Source organism: Alosa sapidissima, chromosome 11, assembly GCF_018492685.1.
Source record: "Alosa sapidissima isolate fAloSap1 chromosome 11, fAloSap1.pri, whole genome shotgun sequence".
NCBI classification, from domain to species: domain Eukaryota; kingdom Metazoa; phylum Chordata; class Actinopteri; order Clupeiformes; family Clupeidae; genus Alosa; species Alosa sapidissima.
In genome coordinates, this window is record NC_055967.1 from 27,672,944 (window position 1) to 27,687,943 (window position 15,000).

Here is a 15,000-nt window from a genome sequence, read left to right on the forward strand (position 1 = left end):
GTGTGTGTGTGTGTGTGTGTGCTTTTGCGTGCTTCTGTGTGTGCTTGTCTGCGTGTGTGTGTGTGTGTGTGTGTGTATATGCGCGGATGCGTGCATGCTTGTGTGCCTCTGTGTGTATGTGTACTGTGTGTGTGTGTGTGTGTGTGTGTGTGTGTGTGTGTGTGTGTGCGTATCAGTTGAAGGACACAGTATTCATTCAGCACAGCAGGATGACCTTAGGTAAACTCCTGTTATTGCACAGTTAGATATTCCCCTCTCTTTCTTCTCTCCCTCTCTTTCTTCTCTCCCTCTCTTTCTTCTCTCCCTCTCTTCCTCTCTCCCTCCTTCTCTCTTTTCTTGAGGCGGGGGGGGCGTGGAGCCATCATGAAAGATTGAAAGAAGTCTTTCTGTGTTGCTCTATTTTCAGTCTTCTGCACAGCATGGCAGTGTGTGTGTGTGTGTGTGTGTGTGTGTGTGTGTGTGTGTGTGTGTGTAGGGAAAGAATGCAGGAAGTGCGAATCCCACTGGACGGCAGCGCTGTTGTTTATTGTTGGTCAGCTGGCATCGGGCAGACACACATGGCAACCAGAACCCGGGCCAGAACTGAGCCAGACCCAGGCCAGGTCAGACCCAGAGGAGGCTCTGCCATTTGAGACTCTGCCCACCAGGGCCAGAGATACCCAGTTTCGTTCTGCTGGCTGATTTTCCGAGTGTCCCAGCCCAACCACCTGTTGGTGCGTGGACAGACTGGTGCTCGGAGGGCCAGTGGGGAACATCTGCAGGAACCTCCTTCTGGCCTCTGGCCTGGCAGGGGGAAGGGTACACACACATCTAACTGGGACTTAATGTGAGAATCTTAGAAATCAGATTTTAGGTTTATATTATGAGTAATGTTTTTTTTTTTCCTTAACAGACACATTAAACTGGGATTTAATACGGACTTTCGCACTGAATGACTTTGTAGTTCCGTGGCTAAGCACATAGAAGATTCCTTGACAAAGACAGTGAAGTTTGGTTCCAGATGGTTCTGAGGCACCAGCAGCCTCTGGTCCCTGATATCAAAGTCAAAGTCTGCTTTATCTATAATAAGATACGATACAATAAGATATGATACAATATGATACGAAACAATACGATACAATGCGATACGATACAATATGATATGATGCGATATGATGCTCTACGATATGGCACAGTATATCCAGAGACTTTCTCATGAGGAGTCACAGCACTCAAAAAATCCTCCATAGAAATGCATGGGGTTAGTTTGTAACACCAAGGTGGCAGTTGTCTACACATATGCCGCCCCTTCTGCTGCAAAAAAGTCAACATTTGAATACATTGTGTCAATCATGTGGTGTGATCTCTAGATGCCCGATAAGTGCCCAAAAAGCATTACAATATGGCCGGCGAGTGGAGGGACTTGCCTAAAAGGACTTTGGTATATCTTATTGTCCCACAGGGAAATTTGTCTTTGACTCGTATGCAACTAAAACTGCATTCAGACTGCAAGAGCCTAGTGACAAGAGACCATGTAATGCTACTGTAAATCAGCGATTAGAGCCAAAATAACTACCAGGGATGCGAAACGTAACGATGAGCAATGAACTAATCACAGAGGCTTTACACCCCTCCACTGGCTCTGCATCAGAACCCATGGCTGTGGTTTGTCCGTGGGCACAAGGCCGGAAACCAAGTACTGCAGATAACCAAAGAATATTGGTATATCCTTTACTAACCCCACGATCACCAGTGACATTGAAGGGCCTAGCTCCGGCTGGTGTCCGAAGCCTCCTGCTGCCGGCCAAGCCTAATCCTCCTGCAGTCAGCGCTGACTGAGCCTCTCCAAGTGGACTTACTTTGGACAGGATCTGCCACCAATCTGCCTCTGTTCCTCGCAAATCTCTGTTGGCTTGCGAACTGGAAAAATTAAACTTCGATCAGGCCAATCACATCACGAGTCGGTAGGCGGGCTTAACATAATGATGGCAGAGTTGCGACGGTTCGGCGTGAATTTCCTGCTACTTGAAAACAAAGAAGATGGATGTTGCTTTTGGCGAACAGCGTGACACGAGTTAAGCTTTTTTTTAATTGGCAAAAATTTGAACAACTAGCCAACTAGCTTCGCTGGTGGGAAAACGCATGGGACTCATGAGTTGTAGCGCTATCCTATTGCGTGCAGAGGGAATTTGAAAGAAAACCGTTTATCCCGCCCCTCGGACTAAGCACTGCGAATGGTGAGTCCCCAGACCCTACATCTTGATCTCTGGTCATCTGGCTCGTCAGGCTACTGCAAGGGCATTCAACCATTGCAGTCTTCCTGTTCTGATCTTCCTCTTGCAGTTGTTGCTCTGCTTGTTGACATGACTGTGGGGTTGTGTGTGACTGTTCTGTGTACGACTGTGATGCGTCTGTTTCTGGCCTCGTCAGCCTGTCATCACTTCTGTCTTTCGCCATCCTTATTTCCCTGTTCATGGGTGATTGTATCAGCCTGTGATTCGGTCTGTCTTTGGTCTGTCTAAATCTGTCCTTCTCTCTCTGCTGGACCCACCAGCTTTCAGTTTGACACTAACTCCCTGTTCCTTACAGCCATGGCTGGACAAGCCTAAGGCAGTTGGTTAGGTATGCTGGCCTTCTTCAAGAGTCCTTCTTCTTTACCAGCCCGCTAGATATTCTGTGTGTGTGTGTGCGTGTGTTGTGTGTGTGTGTGTGTGTGTGTGTGTGTGTGTGTGTGTGTATGTGTGTGTGCGAGCTTTCACTGCTAATGAGCCTTCTCTACAAATGGTACAGCCCTAAACCTTAGACAGTTTCTCTCATTCTGTACACACACACACACACACACTCACACACACACACACACACACAGATTACTGAACATCGGTATGTTTACCTTCCGTCAGCTGTAAGTGCGTTGCATAACTGTGGTGATATACTAAGGACACACACACACACACACACACACACACACACACACACGCACACACACACCGCTCTCCCCACCCCTCTTCTATCAAAGGTCGGACTCCGTCTGCAAAGGGTCGTGGGAGTTTGGTCCCGTGCTTATTTTAAGCTGGTTGTTTAGTCCAGCGGTAGCGATGTGAGTGCTCCTTTAAAAGGCCGCTCTAAATCTGTGGAACAATTTGCTTTTGCCTTTTTAAGTGTCTCTAGTCCACTGTGTCTCCTAAATGGGTCTCTTGTGTCAGGTTAAATTGGGAATTCGAAAATAGATGGCTAATCCAAAGGGGTACTTTCCCTCGGCTTGCTGTGGGATAATTTTGATTAAAGTCGTTTCCCGCATCCCATTCTCTCAGTGTCCAAGGACATGGTTAGGTTTAGGAAGAATTTCTAATATTTTCATTTCTAGATACCCTACACGTTAGGGTGTCTGTGATATTAGGTGCATATATTCATTACCAATCTGTGTGTGTGGTGGGGGGATTGCATTCAAAGCATTCAAATAAAAAATGTGTATATGTAAAACTTAATTAAAATAAATGTGAATATGTAAAACCTAATTCAAACTCTTGATAGTCGTGTTTGCATTCCCGGGTGTTTTTCCACAGAGTGTAGTCTTTTCATATTCTGAGTGTGTGTTTTGAATCTGCAGAGATGTGCTACAGTGCTGTTTTTCAGTGTTGTTTTTCATCAGAGGAAGTTGAGTCATTCTCGTGGCGTCAAGGCCATCGGGGAGTCAGCAGGGTTAGACTGCGGGCTCTCTCACATGCGGACGGTGTAATGTGCTCAGGTCATGTGACTCCACTGGCCAGTCATAGTGTGAACTAATCCTAAAGGAATCCTGTGCAAGAACTTTCTGTATAGTTTTGTCAGTGTGGATGTGTGGGTGTGTGATTTTAAGTGCACGTGTTTTTGTGTTAATTTGTATGTATGAGAGGATGTGAGATGAGCTCAACACTCAGATATGTGGAATTATCACATATCACAGGCACGCACACACACACACACACAGACATGCATGACGAGCATGGGTACAAGAGGGAAACCCTTTGTTTTTGTCAGGTGTGAGGAAATGGTTTGACATTGTGTGTGTGTGTGTGTGTGTGTGTGTGTGTGTGTGTGTGTGTGTGCGCATGTTAACCCGTCAATGAAACTATGTATGTACTATTCTCTGTGTTGTAAAGCTGCTGTAAGAGTAAGATGCACTGAGTAAGCATGCCAACGGATGGAGCAAAGTATGTGACACATGGTCTGGATGACCATGTGACTGCCTGTGTGTTTGAGAGAGGCACAAGAGAGTGAGAGAACATGTATATACTGTATATACTGTACTGTACTGTAAAGAATTAAGAGACCACTGCACATTTTCACACAAGTCATTCTACGTTTGTATTCAAATTAGTGGTCTCTTAATTTTGAATATTACCGTTAACTTATTTGAATGTCATTCAGTAACCGTAGGATGACATCAGAAAAATGTGCAGTGGTCTCTGTTAACTAATTTGAATGTCACTCAGTAACCGTAGGATGACATCAGAAAAATGTGCAGTGGTCTCTGTTAACTAATTTGAATGTCACTCAGTAACCGTAGGATGACATCAGAAAAATGTGCAGTGGTCTCTTAATTTTTTCCAGAGTTGTATGTGACCATACGTAAAAACATCTATGTCCAGTATGTATAGCATATATGAGTTGTACTCACACAGACTTGTGTGAGTACTTGTGGTAATGGACACTTCAATATCAGAGGGCTTTCAAGAGCTTAACTGAAGCTCAAATATTTACGTTTACATCTAACATCTACCTGTGAGACTTTGTGTGTGTGTGTGCGTGTGTGTGTGTGTGTGTGTGTGTGTGTGTGTGTGTGTGTGTGTGTGTGTGTTTCGGGTTGGAGAATGGGATGATTTGATCACCTTGGAAGGGTCAGTGATGGGTCATGAGACTGTTTGTTTTGAGACTGAACTAGTTCACCTGAGTTCACCTGTGTGTGTGTGTGTGTGTGTTTGTGTGTGTGTGTGCGTGTATGTGTGTAAGTGTGCCTGTGTGTGCATGTGGTTCGGTGTATAGTCCTGACATAGAGAATCATATGGTAATGTTTTTCAAAATTATTTGGGCTGAAACTAGTGGAAGAAATTGTTTTCATTTCATCATTTCCTTGCCCATTCCACAATTGTGTTTTTTTGTCTGCACAGCATTTCTGTTTAGTGTGCATGACTCAAGACTAAACAGAGGCTCTGTGAGGTGGAATTCCTCATATGTGGGACAGATTTGCCCTCCCTGCTTTCTTTCCACTCATTCTCTTTATCTATTTTGTATCCTTTCATCTCTTTCTCTCATGGTCTCTCTCTCTCTCTCTTTGTCTTTCTCTCTCCCCTTCTCTCTATCTGTCTCTCATTCAGTTGCATCCCATGTCTCATGTTGCTCTCCCTCTCCTCACTGTTTGATTTATAACGGCATCAACAGTATTTTACAAAACTGCTGAAATATATATATATTTCATATGTGAAACAGACTGTTGGATTATCTTGGTTTCCTGGGCCACTTGGACTTTCTACACACAGTGTGAATTTTCTTCTTCTTTTTCCCCTCCTCCTCCTCTCCCTCCTCCTCCTCCTCCTCCTGCTCCTCCTCCTCCTTCTCCTCCTCCTCCTCTCCCTCCTCCTCCTCCTCCTGCTCCTCCTCCTTCTCCTCCTCTCCCTCCTCCTCCTCCTCCTCTCCCTCCTGCTCCTCCTCCTCCTCTCCCTCCTCCTTCTCCTCCTCCTCTCCCTCCTGCTCCTCCTCCTCCTTCTCCTCCTCTCCTCCTCCTCCTCCTCCTTCTCCTCCTCCTCCTCCTCCTCTCCCTCCTCCTCCTCCTCCTCCTGGTATTTACTTCAGGATTGGTACTACTTTTTAGCCATTCAGCACAGACTGTCTAAAGGTATTCCTCTGGGATGGTTAATTAAATCTCTCTTTCTCTCTCCATCCCTCTCTCTCTCTCTCCATCCCCCCTTTCTCTCTCCCTCTCTCTCTCCACCCCCCCCCCTCTCTTTCCAGCAGTGGGCAGTGAGAGTGTTGGTCAGGTGAGCAACAGCAGGAAAAGCAGCACCAGCAGCAGTGATCAGAGTCAGGGGGTCAATGGAAGCAGGTCAGGCCGCCGGCCTCTTCTACAGCCCAAACCACAAGGTATGCGCACACACACACACACACACACACACACACACACACACACACACACACACACACACACACACACACACACACACACACCATCCTCAGGCAAATACAAATACAGTTATGCTGACCATCAAACCTGAACACTGAAGTTAAGGAATGTATCAATCATTACCCTCTTCTAAAAGCAAATCAACAGAAAAACTGCACGCTGTCTCACAACCCTTATGAGCCCAGTCTTATGTACATTTTAGAGGTAGAGAGCAAGTCTCCATGTTAGAGTGCTGCCACCCTTTGACTATTCATGTACACTGCAGGGAAGACATTTCAGCTTGAAATCTACTGGGTTGAAAATGCCCATCAGACCAAGAAGAGAGCACAAAACATTGTTATATAATAAAATATTGGAGAACCCTTTTGCAATTATGTAAGCACATCACCAAATATTGGAGAACCCTTTTGCAATTATGTAAGCACATCACCAAAAAACAATACAACTGATCTCAGCTGGTATTCTGTCTATAATGGAGTGGAATGGAGATTTCTAAGTGACCCCAAACTTTTGAACGGCAGTGTATATGTATATATAGGTTCATACTTAAGCTTTCATAAAGTTCCACCTTTTGAGCTGTTAATACATCAAAATATCAAATCACCCCATATATAAACCCAATTCCTTTCATGGTTGGCATCTGTTTGTCCCACAAATTACAGCAGTACGATAGTTCAAATCATTAACATTTCCTTCATAATTAAATGAACGTTTCTGTTAGTGTTAGTAGATATATTATAGTCACATTATGGCATGCAACAGTGTTTGCATTTACTCTCTCATTCTCACTCTCTCTGGGTCCCTCTCTCCCTTTATATCCGTAGTGCCTCCTAAGCCAGCCCATCTGCAGAGTCCGGTGACGACTCCCACACACCCCCTGAACCGGACCCCACTGGCCAGATCTCAGATGGAGGACCGAGGAGGAGGAGCAGGAGCAGGAAGAGGAGGAGCAGGAGGAGCAGGAGGAGGTGCGGCAGGGAGAGGGCGAGTAGCAGGAAACGGGACAGGAGTTGGAACAGGAGGGGCAGGTGCAAAGGGCAGAGTGCTGGACCTCATCAGCCGCTTCGAGGAGGGCAGGTAAAAACCTACAGTCGCATCATATTCACTCTCTCTCTCTCTCTCTCTCTCTTTCTCTCTCTCTCTCTGTGTGTGTGTGTGTGTGTGTGTGTGTGTGTGTGTGTGTGTGTGTGTATGAGAAGAGTTGTTTCTGTAGGGATTAGGTGTGTTTGAGAGGAGTTGTTTCTGTAGGGGTTAGGTGTGTTTGAGAGGAGTCGTTTTTGTTGGGGTTAGGTGTGTTTGAGAGGAGTCATCCCTGATGTCATGAGACAGGATGGAGGGTGGAGCTGTGCGTAGCAGGTCATTGATGTCAGAACTGAGTCACTGCTGGCCATGTGTGACATAAGCCATGTTTACATGGACACTTCTATTCCGATTAAAAACGGAATAATGGCTCAATCGGAATAAAAATTGTCATATAAACACCTTAATCGGAATTAAAATTCCTGATCCGATCACAATGAAAGAGGTGGTGTAGTCCGCTCCTATTCCGAATAAACACCCATGTATATGGTCATTCGGATTCACTGTATCTTTTCAAGGAAAAATAGGCAACAACGGCTATTCTGATCAAAGATTCTAAAGCGCTTGAGAGCACCTGATCGGAATAGAACGTACCCAATGTAAACAGACGGCACAATTTTTCGGAATAGTTTAATCGGATCAACAAAAAAAACTGTCCCTGTAAACGTGGCTATAGACAAATGGGAGTTGAGAGATGGAAGGTGTTCACTGTTCAAGTTTTATAAACAGCAGCCATAGAAAGCTCGTCTATGACAGGGAGGCTACGCTCAGTGGCCTGAGACGATCGTAGTTCTTTAAACTCTTTAAGCTCCCTCTACGTCTGCTGTCACCTCCCATTTGTGAGGCTGAGCACAGTTGTGTTTGTAGGGCAACTAGTCTGGCAACTGTCTGGTCAGTTATCAGTCAATGTGTGCCAAATGGGATCACTGGTTTTATTGATGATTGGAGTTTTCACAACAGGGCAGTTGTGTGACAGGCTTGTGCTTTGGTTTTTATTTGTGTGTGTGTGTGTGTGTGTGTGTGTGTGTGTGTGTGTGTGTGTGTGTGTGTGTGTGTGTCCATTGAAAGAAGAGTACATTTTGCTGTTTTGTGGAAGTTAATCTCTGTGCTTTTAAATCTCTAAAGAAAAAAACTCCACACCAAATTATTATATATTGAGGCAAATTCAACACCCGTGCTAAGATAAGTTTACGGAGCTAAACAGAAAACATTCCTGGATTTTCAATCATGTTTTTCTCAATGCACTTGAACCTTGTATATTCTCAGATTCTTCCATCCTCAAAGCCTGTGTGTTTCCACTCAGAGCAGAGAGCTTGTCTCCTCAGGTTTGGTCTTGATGATCTGGAAGTAAGTGTCTTCCATGTGTTGATGCTAATGTTTGTTTTGTTTAAGTGAAACAAAATGGGCAATCTTGGGGCATCTTGGGACAAGCTGCTGTAACAACAAGCATAAACAAGTATTTTCCATGCACAAGAAAGATGGAACAAGAATAAGACAGAGGTCCCATAAAAGAGGGACAAAAAAGAAAGAAAGAATGTGAATAAAGACAGAAAGAGAGAGAGAGTGAAAAGAAGGGAGAAAAAAGAGAGAATGAATGCGTGAATAAAACAAAGAAAGCAGAAGTTGGCAAGCCACCTCCCACACCGCTCTGGTCAGTTGGCTCGGAGGAGGCTTTGTACACAGGATGGGGAGGATTACTGCAGGTCTCTCTCTCTCTCTCTCTCTCTCTCTCTCACACACACACACACACACACACACACACACACACACACAGAAAGGGAGAGAGGGAGAAAGCGAGCGTGTGAGTGAGAGCAAGAGAGAGAGAGAGAGAGAGAGAGACTAATCAGACTAAGCAGTAGGAACTCACAGGCAGGCAGGCTGGCAAACAGCACAAGGATGTGGGAGAGAGTTCAGCGCGCTCCACTGAGGCACAAGCACAAGAGGTGAGCTCCAGAGTGACCATCGCTCACCCTCTATCTACACCGAGCTCTCACACAGCAGACCGCGGGGAACACACCTCTTAACTATAGATTAACTATGGTCCATATAGATTAACTACTGCATGCACATGGGCTACTGCACTCATAGGACTCAGGTGGTTACACAGTGGCTTTGATTGTGAGCATAAGCTTCCAGGTTGGTGTTATTTGTTGGATTATTTGTTGGATTATTTGTTTCTGCTGCGTTGTCTTGTGAGTGCAGTAAATGGAGTACAGAGTGTTGTGCATGGAGGAGTATTATTCAGAAAGGCTTCTTGTGCCTCAGCATTCTTTTCTTACCACAGCTCTTGTGAAGGGACGTCATGTCAAATTTTATAGTAGCTTTTTAATGGTGTGTATCAACAGTTGTTTTGTAATATAATGTATTTGTAATAGTATATTTCCTCTCTGCTTATCGGCATGACGACATTCGTGATGGTTTACTAATCCTAATCTCATCTAATATTAGTAAGTGTTTTTTTTACTTCGAGGGTTTTGCCTGTTTTAAGCAGGAACAGAATTGAAACAATGCTTCTCTTATGCTGAAGTGTATGTGCGGGCAGTTGGCTCTCTATTAGTGATCCAGGGCAACAGAATGTGTGTGTGTGTGTGTGTGTGTGTGTGTGTGTGTGTGTGTGTGTGTGTGTGTGTGTGTGTGTGTGTGTGTGTGAGATACAGTCTTGTGCAGATGGAGGGTAGACTCAGCTGTTGTGCCTATTGTGTGGTCTGTCTGGCTGTATATTGTGTCAGGAGAGCGATTGCTGAGAAGCGAGTTCTCTGTGTCAAAGTGACTGAAGGTGTGATTGTGTCTGTGTAAAGGCCAATACATCAGCCTCACACTCAACCATAACATTGCTCTGTAGTTAGAAACATACTTTGCTCTCTGTCCTGTGCTGTCACAGTGATATTATAGTGCAATGCTCAGACATCCGAAGCGGTCTCTGTGAAGGTTACCATGAAATGGTGTCATTGATTGATTAATAATGACTTGATTGATTGTCTTCCATGTGAACATTTTAACAGGGTTACTGTAAAACTGTCACTGATTAATGAGTTTTATTAATTAGCTTCTCTATATTAAACAACATAGAAGAATCCATTTGATCAAGAGTCTTATTCAACAAACATTGGAGCGTGTATTGAGATTTTAGCAAGCTAATAAGCTTCCTCAAACAAGAACATCAGCCGGAAAATTCCAGTGCTGTAGATTTATATTCTGAAGCCAAGATTTACATTCCAATGAGAACCCTTCAGGCACTAAACTTCTGCTACTAAGTAGTTGCTTCATGATGATTTGGCAGACACAAGCATATCAAATATCCTGTGAGCTAGTTAGTCCTAGTCTGTTGACGGACTGAAGGTATAAGTGCTATAAGTTTCCTGTTGGCAAGAACCGGAGGAGGAAGTCCACATCTTTACTCGTTTCCTCTTCCCAACACTTGTGCCAGCTGAGGGTGACACGTTATGTACAGTAGCAAGGAGCAGAGAGTCTCCCACTGAACGCTCTCATTGTTCTGTCATTTCAGACTGAGGCGGCTTACACACACGTACACATGCACGGTCATACACACTATACCCCCCATGTCACACACACACACACACACACACACACACATGCTTACGTACACACACAAAATCACACTCGCACACATACACACACACACACACACACACACACATACTCACACATGTACGGTCACTATACCCCCTCATGTCCATCCTGTTTGTTATGTGAGGAGATGAGGAGTGTGTGTTTGTGTATTTACAAGTCAGTGAGTTCCTGTATAAGTGCAGATGTGTTACGAGAAAGTCAAGCTTGTCATCTTTGCATATCTAATGTGTATGTGTGTGTGTGTCAGACTTATTCAGAAGAAACTACATAAAAAGTGCACAATGTTGTAGATTGGTGACTTGATCCAGTACCTGATCATTAACTCATGAACATTCACACACACACACACCCATAGACAGGAAGACCTGTCTGACCCTAAAGACAGGTGGAGTATAGACCGGGAAGCAGCTGCAGGATGTGTGTGTGTGTGTGTGTGTGTGTGTGTGTGTGTGTAAGATAAAGAGAGTGGAGGAGAGATTGGTAATGATAATTTACTGGTAAAAGTTTGTAATGAAGAGACAACTGTTTCATGTCAGTTATATTGCAGAAACTTGCTTGTGTGTGTTTGTGTGTGTGTGTGTGTATGTGTGTGTGTGTGTGTGTGTGTGTGTGTGTTGCTTTGTTTCACCTATCCCACTTGTGGTAGACTTGCTTGTGTTTGTGTGTGTGTGTGTGTGTGTGTGTGTGTGTGTGTGTGTGTGTGTGTGTGTGTGTGTGTGTGTGTGTGTGTGTTGCTTTGTTTCACCTATCCCAGACTTGCTTGTGTGTGAGATGTGAGATGTATGCGTGTGGGTATGGGTATGTAGTAGTGTGTGGATAAGTTGTATGTTATATGTGTGTGTGTGTGTGTGTGTGGGGGCATGTAGAAGTGGGCCATGATGGTTCCCACAGGATCTACAGTAGCAGTGGTGTCCTACCTTTCCTTTCTCTCTACCCTCCTCTCCTCTCCTTTCTCCTCTATATCTCATCTGTCCTCTCCCTCTCTCTCTAATCTATATCTCATCTCTTCACCTGACTCTCTTTTCTCTCCTTCCTGTCATTCTCTCTTCCTCTTTCTCACACACCCACACTCACACGCCTCTCTTTCTCTCACACACACACACACACACACACACACACACACACACACCATGCTCTGCAGTAAGCCCAGAGTGTCTCTCTCCTCTCTGATTGGTTTAGTTATTTTTCCCAGCTGCCCTCTAACTTCTCTCTCTCTCTCTCTCTCTCTCTCGCCTCCTCAGTAACACAGACGGTAATAATAAGGTGAGCCCCAGTGGCTCCCCCCTCAAGCAGATCAGCCGGTCGGCCAACTGCAGCCCGTTGCACAAGGGAACTGGACCTCCTCCTCTGCCCAAGGAAGGGGGCTCAGTGCCAGTCACGCCGCTCCACAATGCCCCCAAGCCCCCCAAAGCTGCTGCCAACGGTCTGCCAGCGCGCATGGACGGCGGGGGAGCACACGCAGCGGTCATGGTGAACGGAGACGCAGGGGATGACAGCCAGGAGACGGACGGGAGCGTCCTCGACACACTCACCGCACACACACCGCACGAGGCAGAGGAGCAGAGAGGAGAGAGGAAGGAAGAGGAGCAGCAGGAGCAGGAGGAGGAGGAGGGAGCGAGGGACCAAAGCGACGAAGGAGAGCAGCAACATGAAGCCAGAGATGACACCACAACCATGGATAGAAAGGTAGAGGTGTGTGTGTGTGTGTGTGTGTGTGTGTGTGTGTGTGTGTTAGTGTGTGTGTTAAAATATTTTGTGACTGTCTCCTTGAGTCAGAGGTTTATTTTTATCTTGTATACCTCACAGATATATTTCAACTGGTTGCATGACACACTTTCTCTCTCTCTATCTCTCACTCTCTCTCTCTCTTTCTCTCTCTCTCTCTCTTTCAATTCAATTCAATTCAATTCAAAGTTGCTTTAGCATGCCTGTGTGGGAACAGTGTTGCCAAAGCTATTGTTACATACATTCCCTCTCTGTCAGTCTTCCTAGAGAGTGATAGAACCTTTGGCGCTACTTGTCTATGTTTGCTTATACCAGATACCATAGATATTTCTGACTGTGTGTCTAAATGTGTGTGTGTGTGTGTGTGTGTGTGTGTGTGTGTGAGAGTGTGTGAGAGAGAGAGAGAGAGTGAGTGTGAGAGAGAGAGGGACAGAGGAAGAGAGGGAGAGAGAAATGGAGAGAGAAGGAGAATGATAGATAAAGGGAGAGGGATAGAAAGACATTGATATTTGACACCTCTTCCCTTTGGAGCCCCACCACTGAGGTCAGAGCTATGGGTCAGAGCAGGCTGCTGCTAACATTAGCACGCTGCTAGAGAACATAACCAACCTGCTGCTAACATTAGCACGCTGCTAGAGAACATAACCAACCTGCTGCTAACATTAGCACGCTGCTAGAGAACATAACCAACCTGCTGCTAATATTAGCACGCTGCTAGAGAACATAATCAACCTGCTGCTAACATTAGCACACTGCTAGAGAACATAGGCCTAACCAACCTGCTGCTAATTTTAGCGCACTGCTAGAGAACATAACCAACCTGCTGCTTAACACTGCTAGAGAACATAACCAACCTGCTGCTAACATAAGCATACTGCTAGAGAACATAACCAACCTGCTGCTAACATAAGCATACTGCTAGAGAACATAACCAACCTGCTGCTAACTTTAGCACACTGCTCAATAACATAACCATAGACCTGCTGCTGGACTCTACACACACAGGAGGCTTCTACTGGGGATTGGGATGGGGGATAGAGGGGAGGGGTTGTGGTTGATATCACACATGTAGGTGTGTATGCCCCAACTCCTCTGTCTGTTTGTGTGTGTGTGTGAGTGAGTGAGTGTGTGTGTGTGTGTGTGTGTGTGTTAACTGAGTAGACACCCCTGTGATCCTGAAGGAAACAGTGAGGTTATTCACATCAGCACAGTGAGAGTTGCTGCCTCAGCACATAAACACACACACACACGCACACACACACTCTCTCTCTCGCTCTCTCTCTCTCTGTCTCACTTTCTCTCATTTGCACATAAACCTACACACATTCTATTCTCTCCCTCGTTCATGTACGCACAAACACATATTCTCTCTCACACACAGACACACACACACACACACACACACACACACACACACACACACAGTAGATGTGATACCCAGCAGCTAACTTTAGCAAAGGCTCTTAGGCAGCAGGTAATAGGCCTACTATATGAAAGACTGCCCTGTGTGCTGAGGCTGATGATGGTGTGTGAGTGTGTGCGTGCGTGCATGTGTTTGTGTGTGTGCGCGTGTGTGTGTGTGTGTGTGTGTGTGTGTGTGTGTGTGTGTGTGTGAATGAATGCTCTGATGTTTGTTAATATAGAGAAGAGCAGCTGCATATCTTGATGATGGGAAAATAGTTTTGTGATGACAAGAACAAAACAAACACATGCATTTACACCACACATACACACACATAAACACACATACACACTCTAATCATGCACTTACACACTTACAAAGTCATTCAGCTGTCCTCAACAGTCAGACTTTGTTTAACAACAGCAGCTGATACACACTAGTTTAGTGTGTGTAGTAAGTGATAGCCTACACACAGGCATGTGCACACACACACACACACACACACACACACACACACACACACACACACACACACACACACGCTTGCTTACCTCCATATTTTTTGTGATCATCCAGTTTTACTTACCTGTGTGTAAGTGTGTGTGTGTGTGTGTGTACGTGCATGCTTTGGATGTGTGTGGGTGTGTCTGCATGTGTCTGCGTGTGGAGTGATATAGCGAAGGTGTGGGACTTTTAGATGAGGCCCAAGAGCCCTTTTCTGATGATGAGGAAGAGCGTGGTCAGACATGGTGTCACACACACACACACACACACACACACACACACACACACACACACACACACACACAATGTGTGTGCTCCTCTCCCTATTTCTCTTACACTCACACACAGAGCTGCATTATACCAGCAGAGGTTTGCCAAGGGGATTTCCTGCTGCCGACAGACAAAGTACAAAGGTGACAAGGGTGTGAGTGTGACCAGTGTGAATGCATGTGTGTGGCAATATCACAGGAGTATTTAGGGAGTGTGTGTCTGGCTATGTGTGTGTGTCTGTGCTTGTGTACGCATGCACATGTGTGCATGTGTGTTTGTACGTGTGTGTGTG

The 15,000-nt window shown here is 45.3% G+C and overlaps 1 protein-coding gene across 11 annotated transcripts in view; it reads left to right on the forward strand.

Moving 5' to 3' along the window:
* fgd4a (FYVE, RhoGEF and PH domain containing 4a) overlaps positions 1 to 15,000 on the forward strand; it is a 62,401-nt gene that overhangs the window by 38,481 nt on the left and 8,920 nt on the right. For 7 of the 11 annotated variants that reach the window (XM_042111392.1, XM_042111400.1, XM_042111399.1 and 4 more), the window contains 3 exons: positions 5,968 to 6,096; positions 6,961 to 7,213; positions 12,049 to 12,493. In XM_042111392.1, coding sequence (XP_041967326.1) covers positions 5,968 to 6,096; positions 6,961 to 7,213; positions 12,049 to 12,493 — 827 coding nt within the window. The remainder of the gene's footprint in view (positions 1 to 5,967; positions 6,097 to 6,960; positions 7,214 to 12,048; positions 12,494 to 15,000) is intronic. The other 4 variants (XM_042111393.1, XM_042111396.1, XM_042111398.1 and 1 more) reach the window with 1 other exon arrangement.